The 13123-nt window shown below is 41.5% G+C and overlaps 1 protein-coding gene across 1 annotated transcript in view; it reads left to right on the top strand.

The window, feature by feature from the left end:
• Positions 1 to 3280: 3280 nt before the first annotated feature.
• The window catches only part of pcdh17 (protocadherin 17), a 53034-nt gene continuing 43191 nt past the window's right edge, over positions 3281 to 13123 (top strand). Inside the window, exons 1-2 of the mRNA XM_035652607.1 lie at positions 3281 to 3952; positions 4714 to 7515. Of these exons, the coding sequence (XP_035508500.1) occupies positions 5020 to 7515 (2496 nt within the window). The 5' untranslated portion in view covers positions 3281 to 3952; positions 4714 to 5019. The remainder of the gene's footprint in view (positions 3953 to 4713; positions 7516 to 13123) is intronic.

Below are 13123 nucleotides of genomic sequence, written 5' to 3'. Positions count from 1 at the left end.
TTCATACTTTTGAGTGTGACCATTTAGAACAGGTAGAAGCACTTTTCACTTCAGATGAGTATTTTACACCGATTACAGTTTATTTGAAGTATACTGGAATATTTTCTGACAACCAAATCAGTGTGAAAGAAAATAGCATAAAAAGAGAAAGGAAGGTAGCCAGAGAAGAGATCCCCATAAGCAAGCAACAAAGAGTATGTGAAAGAGTTTGTTTTATTCCATGTAATGTAATTCTCTGCAATTCAGTTTAATTCTAAGGTTTGGCATTAAACTGTATGGAATTACAGCTTTAACAGTCTATTTTTGATGCTCAGGGATTACTGTAAAATATACAGTATATGGGATCAAATGCAGGTTGAACTAACTTTCAGTAAAGCGTCATATACGGGTCACCTGGAGGAAAGAAATTAATTTTAATAGCTCAGCTTATTCATACAGCTTTATGCATGGGTGCTGTTACTAATGTACAGTACAGATGGTATATGTCTTTTAAGAATGAATAAGACACACAAACTATAAAATATTATCAGTGCTCTTGTTTCAGCTTTCATACTATCATAGGCAAAGACAAAGAATTACTCAAACTGTGTTGGAAACCAACAGTATTGCTCCAGTGCTGAACCACAGCAAAGTGAGGTAAGGCAATACTCCCCCTCTCCCTGTAATATAGCAAACAGTTGAAGAGTGTAAAGAAGAAGAGATGCACAGATTCAGACGGCAACATGGAAAAATGTATGTGGGAGACAAACAACAGGCAAGTAAAAAGTGGCGGTGAAAGAGGTGACTGTTTGCTGCTGGAAAAACTCTCCATGTATAAAAGTCAGCTCTGATTTTTATTTATTTTTTCTAGCATAGGTGGCAGAGAAAAAGCTCACAGTCAGACGTCACACAGTCTATCTTCATGGTTTAAATTTCTTCATGGTGGAAGACTGTAACACATCTTTTATTGCTCGAGGGAAGAAGTGAAATCAGAGTGTAAGAAAGGGAGGAAAAGGGAATTCAAATATGGGTTAAATAGTGTAGGCAGGAAGAGGCCTGCGCTCTCTTATTACCACCTGAAGAAAGGCCATTGTCATTAGATTGAAATTTAATTTACGAAATAGTGTTTTAATGCAGCTGCTCACCAGCAGCCCATTCCAAATACGCTTTCTGTCAGTGCATTTCCTGAGGGCCATTTAATTGGGCTAATGAAGAAAGTTGCTAATGGCTGGGTTTATCTCTAGCAGCACTAGTGACATTTCATCAAGGCAGGTGATTTTCCAGGCATTGTTTAAGCTCAGTGTGTAGCATTTTGTAGTTGGAGAAGGAAAAAAAAGTAAACATGTTTGGACAAATTAAAAAAAAGCTGTGGTGGGAACAATGCAGTCTGAGGAAAATGGATAATTCAACTTCATTCAAGAACAGATTGAATTATTTTCTAATTATTTTGCACACATGCCGCTAATCATATTTCTTTTAAAACAGCTGGCTCATTGTTACTCAGCATTTCGTCTTGGGTTTTTAGAATTCTGGGTACGCCCACACAACCTGAAGGTACACTTAATGGACAAAATATGCATCACATTTGAATAGACACACAGTGCACATAGAGACAGTGATGTGACATTTACCTTCATCAGTTATCAACATCTTGACATTAGTACATCAAACCTGCTGTTTAATAATGAGCACTGGTCGCCATCTGACTAACGAATGGTTCTGACACTCTTGTCAGTCCCTCCTGTCAGAGGGAAAGGTCAGTGAGAAAGTCAAAGAGGTTGAAACCCATATTTATACATGGATCGACTACAAGATTATACTGAACAAAGCTGACATGTTGAAATCGCAATACCAAATGAAGGGCATAAACTCTGACAAAACTGAAGCTCTATGACAACAGTCATGTCAGAAAATGACTAGATCAGGGCATGATCTGACAATTCTATGGATATGGTAATGAGTTATGATATATCTTTAAATGCCAAATATGTGTGGTATGGTGGCTCAGTGATTAGCAATATTGTTAGACAGCAAAATATGTTACAAGCTTTGACTGCTGTTTTGTTCACCCTGATGCACTGGCAAAATGTAGTTCACTGTGTTTTCGTACACTCTGCAATTAAAAAGTAATCTGAACATTTTTGCAGTTAATTGTGCGGTCCCACAATTTCCTAAAGCTCAAGGTGACAACTTCAAATTCCTTGTTCCAACAAACAGTTAAAATCACAAAGGTTTTCATTGCATAAGACAAAGAAAAGTGATGAATCATCACCACTGACAAGCTAGAAATGCTCGAAATGTGATGTAAACAATATAATATTAATTACTAAAAGAGTTACCAATTATTTTTCTGTCATTAGTAGTCTTCCTTCCAGTTCTATAATAGACAGAGACATTATGGAATATGGGTTTCAAGCTAATTGTTAAAGTATAATACTAAAAAAGACAATGCAGATTTTCTTTGTCACTTACTGCTGCAATCATCAACTCCAAATCCCTCATCATTTCACATCATATAATTTCCCAGGTATTCAACGCTTTTAATTACATAATGTTTAATGCAATTACTGCTGCTTCTCAGGTGGCATAACAGACCTGCATAATAATGCAGAGTACTCTCATAGATACTGTATCTAGACACTGCAGGGAATATTTTTACAATAAAACTTTTAATTTGGGTTCAAAAGCACATATCCAAAGTAGAGTTGGCTAGAATATGCCAAACACACACTAAATGAAACAAAGAATGAAACTGAAAAAACGTGACGGTTTGATGAAAAAAGTGATGTCTGGTACATAAAAACACACAGTCCAATCAGTCATCATCCCAAGGTTAACCCTCTTAAGTAACTACAATTATTATTTAAGAATACTATTTAATTTCTGCTCCAACAGTATAGTACATGTATACACATTTCTGAATATAAGGTGGAGAACCGACATCTTACATTCAGTTTCTGCTTGAATTTCCACATAATTTAAATCTGCTTGTCCGTTATTGATGAATGAGCTCAACTGAAATTTCAAATCATCTCAGCCTGGTCGCTACGTCCCTTGGCAAGGCTGTCCAACGCACGGTTTCCTTTATTGTAAACAACAATGAAGTGTGATATTTGAAAAAAACAGATGCGTTACCGGTGAACTGCGAGCCACCAATCATTTGTAGTCTGTACCCAAAGCGGCTTTTGAATCCCTCCTTCTCTTCCCTCCTCTTCAAATTCATTGGCTGCCAGAGGAGTAGCGACAATGTTTAATGCACCATGCGGTGTCCAGAGTTCAGTCAGTGAGAGGAAGCGTTCAATGTGCTTAGGGCTGTTTTACGTGCAGAAAATACTAAATAACGACAGTGCGCATATATTCAAGAAAATCACCCTTTTTTCTGACTGCTACAGAGAGACTTGTGCCAGAATGCGGGGTTGTTGCTGACCACCTCCTCAGCAGCTGTCTCTCTTTTTCTGTGTGTGGACTTTGACGGGGGGGGTGTACGGCGGACAAGGACAAAATGCCACAACGGGAATCAGTCACTCAGCGCTGTTTCGGACGGGTTGAAAAAAAAACACTGATCGCCTTTTAAAATATCCACTTTGGATCTACCTTTCTACACATCTGGATGTTTTCCCCCCCTCTCCACATAGAGTATTTCTTAGAACAGTTTCCCTTCCTGAAGAACGGTGACTCACTGCAGGCAGAAGGCGAGCCGCTGCATCCTAATCAGACAGCGGAGAGGACTTCAGCTCATTGACATTACAGTCATACTTTTCTGGAGCACTTTTTTTTATTTCCACTGCGCTGCACTGTAGCCTGCGTGTGCATCGGAGGCTTGTGGCGTTTTTCCTGCACAGAGAAGGGAGAGAGGATACGGGTGGTACCTACTGAAGTGGCTTGGGGATGAAAGTCTCCCTGAAACCTACTGGAACTGACTGTTTTGAATTTCACAGTTATGTTTTTTGGACTATTGCAGCAGTTTCTTTTGGTAAGTTTTTTTGTCCTTTTTTATGTTCTTCTTTAGGTCTCTTCTGGTGTGTAATTTCCCCGCTGGAAGCACTGTCTGTTGTCCAAACGGTTGTTATTTTACAACCATCTATGCATGCGGATGCAACAGCTTGTTCCAAGGACCGTTGAATCTTGCGGAGAGAGAGAGAGGGCGAGAGACATAGAGCACCAGTGGGGAGAATTACGTGGCTGTGCTGAGATGTTGGCAGCTCATTTCCGAATTTTTATAAGGCTCATTGCGAATATCCGGATTATGCGGATTTGTTAATGCGTGTAAGAGGCTCATTTTATACACATTTATTTAAATAGCCGTCACAATAGGCCATCTTCAGTTGTATGCCTGCAGTGTTACCATATTATTAAAGTTGCCCTATTACAGTTTCAGTCAGCATTATCACACTAGGGTCAGGTCGTGCATTGCACATTAGAGATAGATTAAAACCCGCCTCCTGAGTATTGTGTTTATAATAATAAATGAAGTAAATAAGATACAATGGTAATCATTATGTCTCTGTGTGTCAGGGCTGCGCCAAGTGTCTTCCCAAGGTTAACTAATTGACAAGCTTCCCCCATAATTGTGGAGATGAATTACACATGAGCCCTGTTTCATTTTTGGCTCAGTGGTGGATCTGATGTCTTACGGGCAGGATGGCTACAGTGTAGCTTAGTCTATTTTTATTTGGGTGACTAATTGCTACATATACATTATAACAAATGTATCTTTTTCTGTTTCCTTCTTAGGTGGTATGAGTGAACACTTACAATGACTATTCTGTTTGGAGACTGGATTGCGATTATTGCTCAGATGAGTCTGGGCGCTCAGCTGAATATAAATTAGGTGTTCGGCACTACAGATTGCTGGAAGAGGCACAGGAAGAGAGAGACAGAGCAAAGACAATCCACAAAGACAAATGCCAAGGCCTCACATGATGAACAGAACTCTTTATTTGATCCAGAATAATAGAAATACCAAATTTGAACAAAATATCAACAGGTCAAAGGAGGAGTAAACACAACACTGTTTATTGAAGCTTTTACGGAGTGGGGATGTATCTTTCTATTTTCTTTTTCCTCCTCTTATGGGCTCAAGCCCTGACACTGAAAAACTTAAATTACTCTGTCCCGGAAGAACAGGGTCCGGGGACAGTGATTGGGAACATTGCCAAAGATGCTAGACTCGGACTCGAACAAGTTGGACAGGCAGGACAGGGTAAGAAAGCCAATTTCAGGGTGCTGGAGAACTCCGCTCCGCATCTCATAGACGTGGACCCTCAAAGTGGACTGTTGTACACAAAGCAGCGAATTGACAGGGAAACATTGTGTAAGAGAAACCCCAAGTGCCAGCTCTCTATGGAGGTTTTTGCCAATGACAAAGAAATCTGCATGATCAAAATAGATATTCAGGACATTAATGACAACTCACCCACTTTCCCCTCCGATCAGATTGATATTGACATTTCGGAAAACGCAGTGCCAGGGACACGCTTTCCCCTGACCAGCGCGCATGACCCAGATGCAGGGGAAAACGGCCTGAAAACCTATCAAATAACACGCGATGACTACAATCTCTTTTCTTTGGAAGTAAAGTCCCGTGGGGACGGAACTAAATTCCCAGAATTAGTTATTCAACGACCATTGGACCGAGAAGAACGAAGCCATCACACCCTTATTTTGTCGGCCACTGATGGAGGGGAATATCCTAGGTCAGGTACCATGCAGATAAATGTCAAAGTTATTGATTCTAATGATAACAGCCCTGTGTTTGATCAGGCCTCATATGTTGTAGAAATTCCTGAAAATTCACCTCCTGGTAAAGTTCTGATCGATTTAAATGCTACTGATCCTGATGAGGGTAACAATGGACAAGTAGTCTATTCTTTTAGTGGCTATGCCCCAGAGAGAATCCGGGAGCTCTTCTCCATAGATTCAAGAACAGGGGTCATAAAGATTCAGGGCGAAATTGACTACGAAGAAAGCCCAGTTATTGAGATTGACGTCCAGGCAAAGGATCTAGGTCCCAATCCAATCCCAGGCCATTGTAAAGTCACTGTTAAAGTGCTTGACAGGAATGACAACTGGCCGTCTATAGGCTTTGTGTCTGTGAGACAGGGAGCCATCAGTGAGGCAGCACCTCCAGGCACTGTCATTGCTCTGGTCCGTGTCACAGACAAGGATTCAGGCAGGAATGGGCAGCTTCAGTGTAGAGTATTGGGTAGTGTCCCTTTTAAACTTGAGGAGAACTATGATAACTTCTATACAGTGGTGACAGACAGGCCCTTGGACAGAGAGGTGCAGGATGAGTACAATGTCACTATTGTTGCCAAAGACAATGGAATTCCTCCTCTTAACTCCACAAAATCCTTCACTGTAAAGATTCTGGATGAGAATGACAATGTTCCTCGCTTTACTAAGTCAGTTTACCTTCTTCAAATACCTGAAAACAATATCCCAGGGGAGTACCTAGGATCAGTTCTGGCACATGACCCAGACCTTGGCCAGAATGGCACAGTGTACTATAGCATAATCAACTCCAATGTGAGTGGCGGTGATGTCAACACTTATGTCAATGTGAACGCTGCTAATGGAGCAATCTATGCTGTGCGATCTTTTAACTATGAGCAAATCAAGTATTTTGACTTTAAGGTTCTTGCTAAAGATGCCGGATCTCCACACCTTGAGAGCAATGCTACAGTGCGCATCAGTGTTCTGGATGTCAATGACAACATCCCTGTCATAGTTCTGCCCCTACTCCTAAATGACACGGCTGAAATCCATGTGCCGCGTAATGTTGGGGTTGGCTACATTGTCACCACAGTGAGGGCAGTGGACAATGACTATGGTGAGAGTGGAAGACTCACCTATGAGATCTCAGATGGCAATGAGGAGCACCTCTTTGAGATTGATCCAGTCACTGGGGAGGTGCGAACAGCCCACCCATTCTGGGATGATGTAAGCCCCATTGTGGAGCTGATCATCCGAGTATCGGACCACGGCAAACCAACCCTCACTGCTGCCGCCAGGCTCATCATCAAGGCCTCTGACGGACGTCCTCCTGATGGACTGCCACGCACGAAGGACAATCAGAACTGGGACATGTCCCTGCCTCTTATTGTAACTCTAAGCATCATATCCATCATGCTTCTGGCTGCCATGGTGACCATAGCGATCAAGTGCAAGCGGGAAAACAAGGAGATCCGTACCTATAATTGTCGCATTGCAGAATACTCTCACCCTCAGCTGGGAAAAGGCAAGAAAAAGAAGATTAACAAGAACGACATCATGCTGGTGCAAAGCGAGGTGGAAGAGCGGGATGCCATGAATGTGATGAATGTGGTAAGCAGCCCTTCCTTGGCCACCTCTCCCATGTACTTTGACTACCAGACACGCCTGCCACTCAGCTCACCAAGGTCAGAGGTCATGTACCTCAAGCCCACTGCCAATAACCTCAGCGTGCCCCAAGGCCACGTGGGATGCCACACCAGCTTCACAGGCCCAGTCACCAGCACTACAGACACACCTACTAACCGCATGTCCATAATACAGGTAAGGGAAATTGCACTCTCCTCCTTCACTGTTATGCCACCATTTTCACATCACAACCCACCGAAAGCTACCATTTCCTGTATCAACGTTTGCCCCTTGTTTTGTAAAATGAAAGAAAAAGAAGATAAGGACAGGCAGAGGCAGAGAGGCCCAAGAGTACAGAGAGAGAAATAGGGGAGGGAGGGGTGAGCATTAAAAGGATTAAACAGTCATTCTGGTGCTCTTATAGAACAGAGCCAGTGACATCAACACGAATCAGTTGTGCTTGAAATATGTCACGGTAGGCTTTTGAAATCAGTTTTTACGATTTTTTTTTTATGATACAATTTTTCATTAATCACTCGATCGCTGTCCTTTCGTTCCTGCGGACTAAAGAGTTTAGCCTGTGGCTGAGTTATAAGCAGGTTTGTGGGATTTTAGGACCAGTTCCATTTTAAATTACCAAATTATCCCACAAACATTTGCATGTCCTAAGACTAGATTTATTTGAAAATTAACTCATCTGTAAATTATTTTAATAGACCTGTACACAGTAATAGTAAGACCTATAATATCACATCATCAGAGTAAAGTTACTCCAAACAGTGACATACATGTTCTGCTGTTTCAAGCCACTGTTTATAACACTTTGGGGTAATTCTAGCCATTTTAATTCTTAGAGATTAGCAGATTGTACTTATTTTCAGCTACTTTATACGTCTTTGTGTGGAGTACTTGGGTGTATAAGCCTCTAACGTGATAACTTCTCTGTGTCTTTGGCCTTAAACCCATTTAAAGTCTGTCGTGTCAGACAAGGATTAAGGCCTGCTTAAGACAGTGGTAATGCTGGGGATAATGGGCAGTTGTAGCAAAATGATGTTATATTATGATGCTTACCTATTGTGAGCAAATAAAAATTGCTCCTAATATAATTTGATATATAATAACAAACAGCCCCCTGTGAGTTTTATTATTATTAAGTTATGCCTATGACTTTACACTGTTTAGCACAGTGGGGGAATTGCATTCTTTCCAGTTACGCCCTGATTGACTGTAACCATTGGTGTCACGCTTAGGCTCGCTGCTATCTTTTTTATCCCACTGTTTGCACTGGACATGGATGTGACGATGACTGTGATCAGATGTGATGTGTTCTCACCAGGGAGGAAGGCCACTGTCTGTTGTTCCCACTCTCAGTCTCAGCCCTGCTTCTATTATGAGCCAGCTGTATAGGGCAAGGGTCAACGCAGAGACCGTTAAGGCTTCCTAATCAGAGAGACAGCATAATTGCTGATCCATTCTGCAGGCTGTTTCTCTGCTAATGTAGTGATGATGAATTAGTCTGCGCGGGGCTGTTGCACACCCATTTTGTGTATTTTTCTCCCCCCCTTTAGATTGTCAAAAGGGAAAACAAGCAGTGAGCGTCAACAACACATTCCTTAGTGTCTTGTTTACAGAGGGTCCCCTCGATGCATCAGGCGTGCAGGGTGCTCTATTGTATTATTCAACAGAAACCTGTGTAGAGGAAGATGGCCTGAGGCATTAAGTTTCTTCAGAAGCTGTACAGAAGCGTATCACTTTCCTCCCTCCTCTCTGCTTCTGCCTCCTCTCCCTGTTCGTGTGGACAGTAAGTAACCTGAGTCAGAGAAGAGTGGCTATGGGAAAAATGTCAGGAAACAAAGACAGAATTCCCCTTCCATCGATCCCTAGGCCTCTCAGCCCATCTGTCACTACAGTTGCCACGGGAGGAGAGGCTAAATAGGAAAAATAAATAAAGAGATAGATAAAGTGGGAGCATATCGCCTGCTCAGTCAGTTTCACAAGGGCACCTTAGTGCTCCTGTCTTCACATGCATCTAGTAGGCCTACTGTAACTGCCTGCAACTCCCAGTCTCTCTCCACGCTGCTGCTGGCCTCTAATGATGTTTTATAGTGGTGCACTGGCAGACAGGCTGGGCTTGGTCTCTAGCTGGGAGAGGAGAATAATATGAACATATCAGCAGAGCTCTGCTGGCCTTATCATTGTCACCACCATGCCAGCACCCGGCCCAGCGGAGAGCTTCATTTCATTTCTAAAGAGAATTCCTGGGATAAGGAGATGGATGATACGTAATGATGCCTAATTCTGCTTAAGGCGTTGAAGGGAATTACTTAGTGTGGAATCAAGGTTAAAACCAATCTGCTGAAAAATTCCTCAATGCTCAGGAAGAAGGGATTTCAGTAATTCGCTCCAAAGAGTGAGCATGCGCCCACTCTGTCTTGAATATGTTTTTCAGATATTGTCCCACATTTGCTTAAGCAGCTGTGCCGGTCTGTGGCCCACTGACTGGTTCATAGGTTTCTCTGCTGCTTTCTTGCTCCTTTTTTCGAGGAGTTGCCCTCATTGTTATCAAACATTCAAAGACTCCTGTTTCATTACTTTTAATTGGACCATAATTTATCATATTGATTTGTTTTGATAAGTTTTGAGTGTTGTAATTTGATTCACCATGAAACTCTAATTAAAAAGAATCCTGTCTCGGTGGGAGACCATCCATGTTAATAAGGTGCAGGTGGTACAGAGGCAAAGGGGGAGTCTGAAAGGCTATCAAAACTGCCTTTAGGTGGCGGCATTCTGCCTTGTGTAGGGTGACATTGAGATGAGGGTGTCAAGTCAGCAGAGGCTAGAGACCCCCTTCTCCTTGACATTGTCACTCGTCACTTGGTGAGGAGGCTTCTATCACCCTAATGAAAAATGTCAGCCATGAATACCAAACAAATACGTGGAATATAGAATATTTTTCTGGAATTGCCTGCATGACAGTATTTTGTTTCAATTGGTTTGAATTGCAAGCACTGAATTTACAAAGCACACATCTAATGATGCAATCCATGATTAATGATGAAAGACTTTTCACAGTTTTACAGCATATAAATTAGAAAAGCAAGGCAAACTGTAACAAAGTATAATAATCCAAGATCTATGAATGGATTATCAAAATAACTGGCAGGCATAAAGCTATTGTGTACTTTTAAACAATGCGGAATAAAACAGTTAAGAGGTGTGACTGAGATCATTTAAGTAGTGTGTATACAATATAGGAGATACAATTTTGACTCCTTTGATCTGTTTAAGTTGAGCATATGCATGCCAACAATGTAGCTGGAGCAGATGTTGAAAATGAATGCTTCCAGGAATGGTCTTACTCTGCATAATTAAGGGAGCCTGTGTGTGTGTGTGGGTGTAACGTCATTGTGTATTCCAGGCATGTGATTTAAGCCTTTAGCTGGCAGGCTCCGTGACAGAGCCCCTCTCTTTTATGAGCGGGACAATCTTGCATTTGTCCGAACCTTGAAACACCCTTCCTCCAAGAAACACACACACAGTCGTGCACACAAACACACAGATGCACATGTAACCAGGCTTGGGCTGTTTTTAGGGATTCTACCAAAGTCTTATCAAAGCTTTGCTATATATTGTATTGAAATTGCTCCCACACTTCAGTGGCCACTGAGGCAATGAATAGAAAAGCGCTCTTTATTTCATTTCTCTCCCTCTCCCTTCATCTTTAGATAACTGCTTTCCTCTGGAGCTTTCTATGGAATTAGTTTGGTAAACCTGTATGTACTGAAGCTTGCTTGCAGACAGGATTGAGCAGCTCAGCAACTAGATGCATTCATAGGAATGAGAGACAGTTCAAAAAGCCATTTGTAATTTGTTTACTTTTGTCCCCTAGTTGAGCTCTTCTGGGCCACTAGGCCAGATTTGTTATATTTGAGCTTGCCAGTATATAAAAAAAAAAATTATTATCAGCTCGCCTTAGGGTGTATCTTCATATTTCCTCAAATAAACCTGCTGCTACTGTACATAACACTACACGCTGAAATTCTGAATTATTAATAGGGAGTTTTATTTTTCTTTATCTCCCTCAAGCTCATGTGATAGATACAAGTGATAGGGAGTGCCTTCAGACCACAGAATGTTGCTCTGGGGAACAACAGTAAATTATGTTATCTCTATATATCCAAAATAAAGAAATTTTGTCTTTGAATGTTTCATTTATTAACTGCCATTACTGGTGTTTCAGTTTGCAGAAGTGCTTGTCTTAATACAAATACATTTTGAAGCAGTAGCAGAAGTGTAATGCGCAGCACAAAACAGCAGCTATATTTGCATCCTCTTTCATTAATAAATCATAACGTTTAACCAATCAGAGAGTAGCAGAAGATGTCATGATAAACATCAGAGGTCTCTGGCTATTTGTGAACATGGGAGGGAAGTGGGGGGAAGTGGAGGGCAGAACACAGGGTAAGTGGGAAACATAACTTACTTTCTTATAAGCAGAACTGTAGCATTCATTTACTCGTCCTTTGCAATGTGAGGGAGCATGAGAGAAAGTAGAGCTGAGTAATAACTTTCAAGTTTTAGAAAGATGGAGTGCATGTCTTTATCTTTTTCTCGCGCTTTTAGTGTTTTCCTTGACCACTATTTCCATGGAAAACATTAAACAGACTTTGTAAAAGATTAACACAATTAATAGTTATTTGCAGATGCATATTACAAGTACACAGAGAATTTGTTTGAGATTGGATGGAGCTGTGGAAGTTAATGTTTTATTTATTGCAAGTTCTCCAAAATCTAAGTAACCCTGCTAAATAATTGAAAATAGATGTCCCTGACTATGCCCACCACTAGACACAATTTCCACCTGTAACAAACTAGTAGATAGAAAGATAGATAGATGACTGAAGACAGTATATTGGTGTTATTGGTCAGCTACTAGAAATCCTTTCAGCCAGCTCTTGTGCATTCATGTGGACACAGCACTTGTCTGTGCTGCATAATTTCATTATTTTAACAGACCTCCCGACCCAGCAATGCAGGTCAACAAAGGAATTTAGTTTTTTTTCAAGTGCAGAGAAAGAGACAGGATATGAGAATACAAGTTGACCTTCGTGATAGCCTGATTGGCCGGACACATTAAACCAATTTGCTTGGTTCAATAGGAAGCAGCCTATTGGAGATGACATGGGCATGATAACAAGACTGGATTGTCAGTGGACGTTCAGTCTCGAGTTATTGTGTGTGCGTACTTACATCACAGTGTAAGTTGTGATGGAGGGGAAGTGGATGATCAGGACTCCTCTGTTTATTTCACTGACACCAGAGCTTTAAAATATTGCATCATGTTGTCATGTCCTAATTGCCCACATTTATGTTGCATTGAAAGTGCATGCCTTCACCGGATGGATCCGTCTGTTTCTTTTTCATCATTTTACTGTAATGTGTTCTTAAACTCCTTCAATACATGTCATTTTATAGAGGAAAAAGAAGAGATATGTGCACGCCCCAGTAGATTTCTAAGACATTTACCTTGGTGCTGCTGGCTTTGTGCACAAACAGCTCCGGCACGAGGAGCCAACATAGCATCAACTGAGGTCACAAAAACAAGAGAACAAAACACAACCTTGTGTGTGTGTACGCACATGCTCCTGTGCTACCACCAGCTGCGCTCTGAAGCACCGGTCTTGCTGGTTCCTTTAGATTGGAATAGGCTTCCCTGTAGAGGCTGCCTGCCCCCTGAGGGCTCTTAGATATCTCCTGGGTTCTTTAGACTTAACGTTTTGAGCTGCAGGGTGTTGGAGCTGCA

The sequence above is a fragment of the Morone saxatilis genome, unplaced genomic scaffold, assembly GCF_004916995.1.
Source record: "Morone saxatilis isolate NCDOM2014 unplaced genomic scaffold, NCSU_SB_2.0 Contig11, whole genome shotgun sequence".
In the NCBI taxonomy this organism is placed as follows: domain Eukaryota; kingdom Metazoa; phylum Chordata; class Actinopteri; family Moronidae; genus Morone; species Morone saxatilis.
This window is presented reverse-complemented; position numbering and strand designations above follow the sequence as displayed.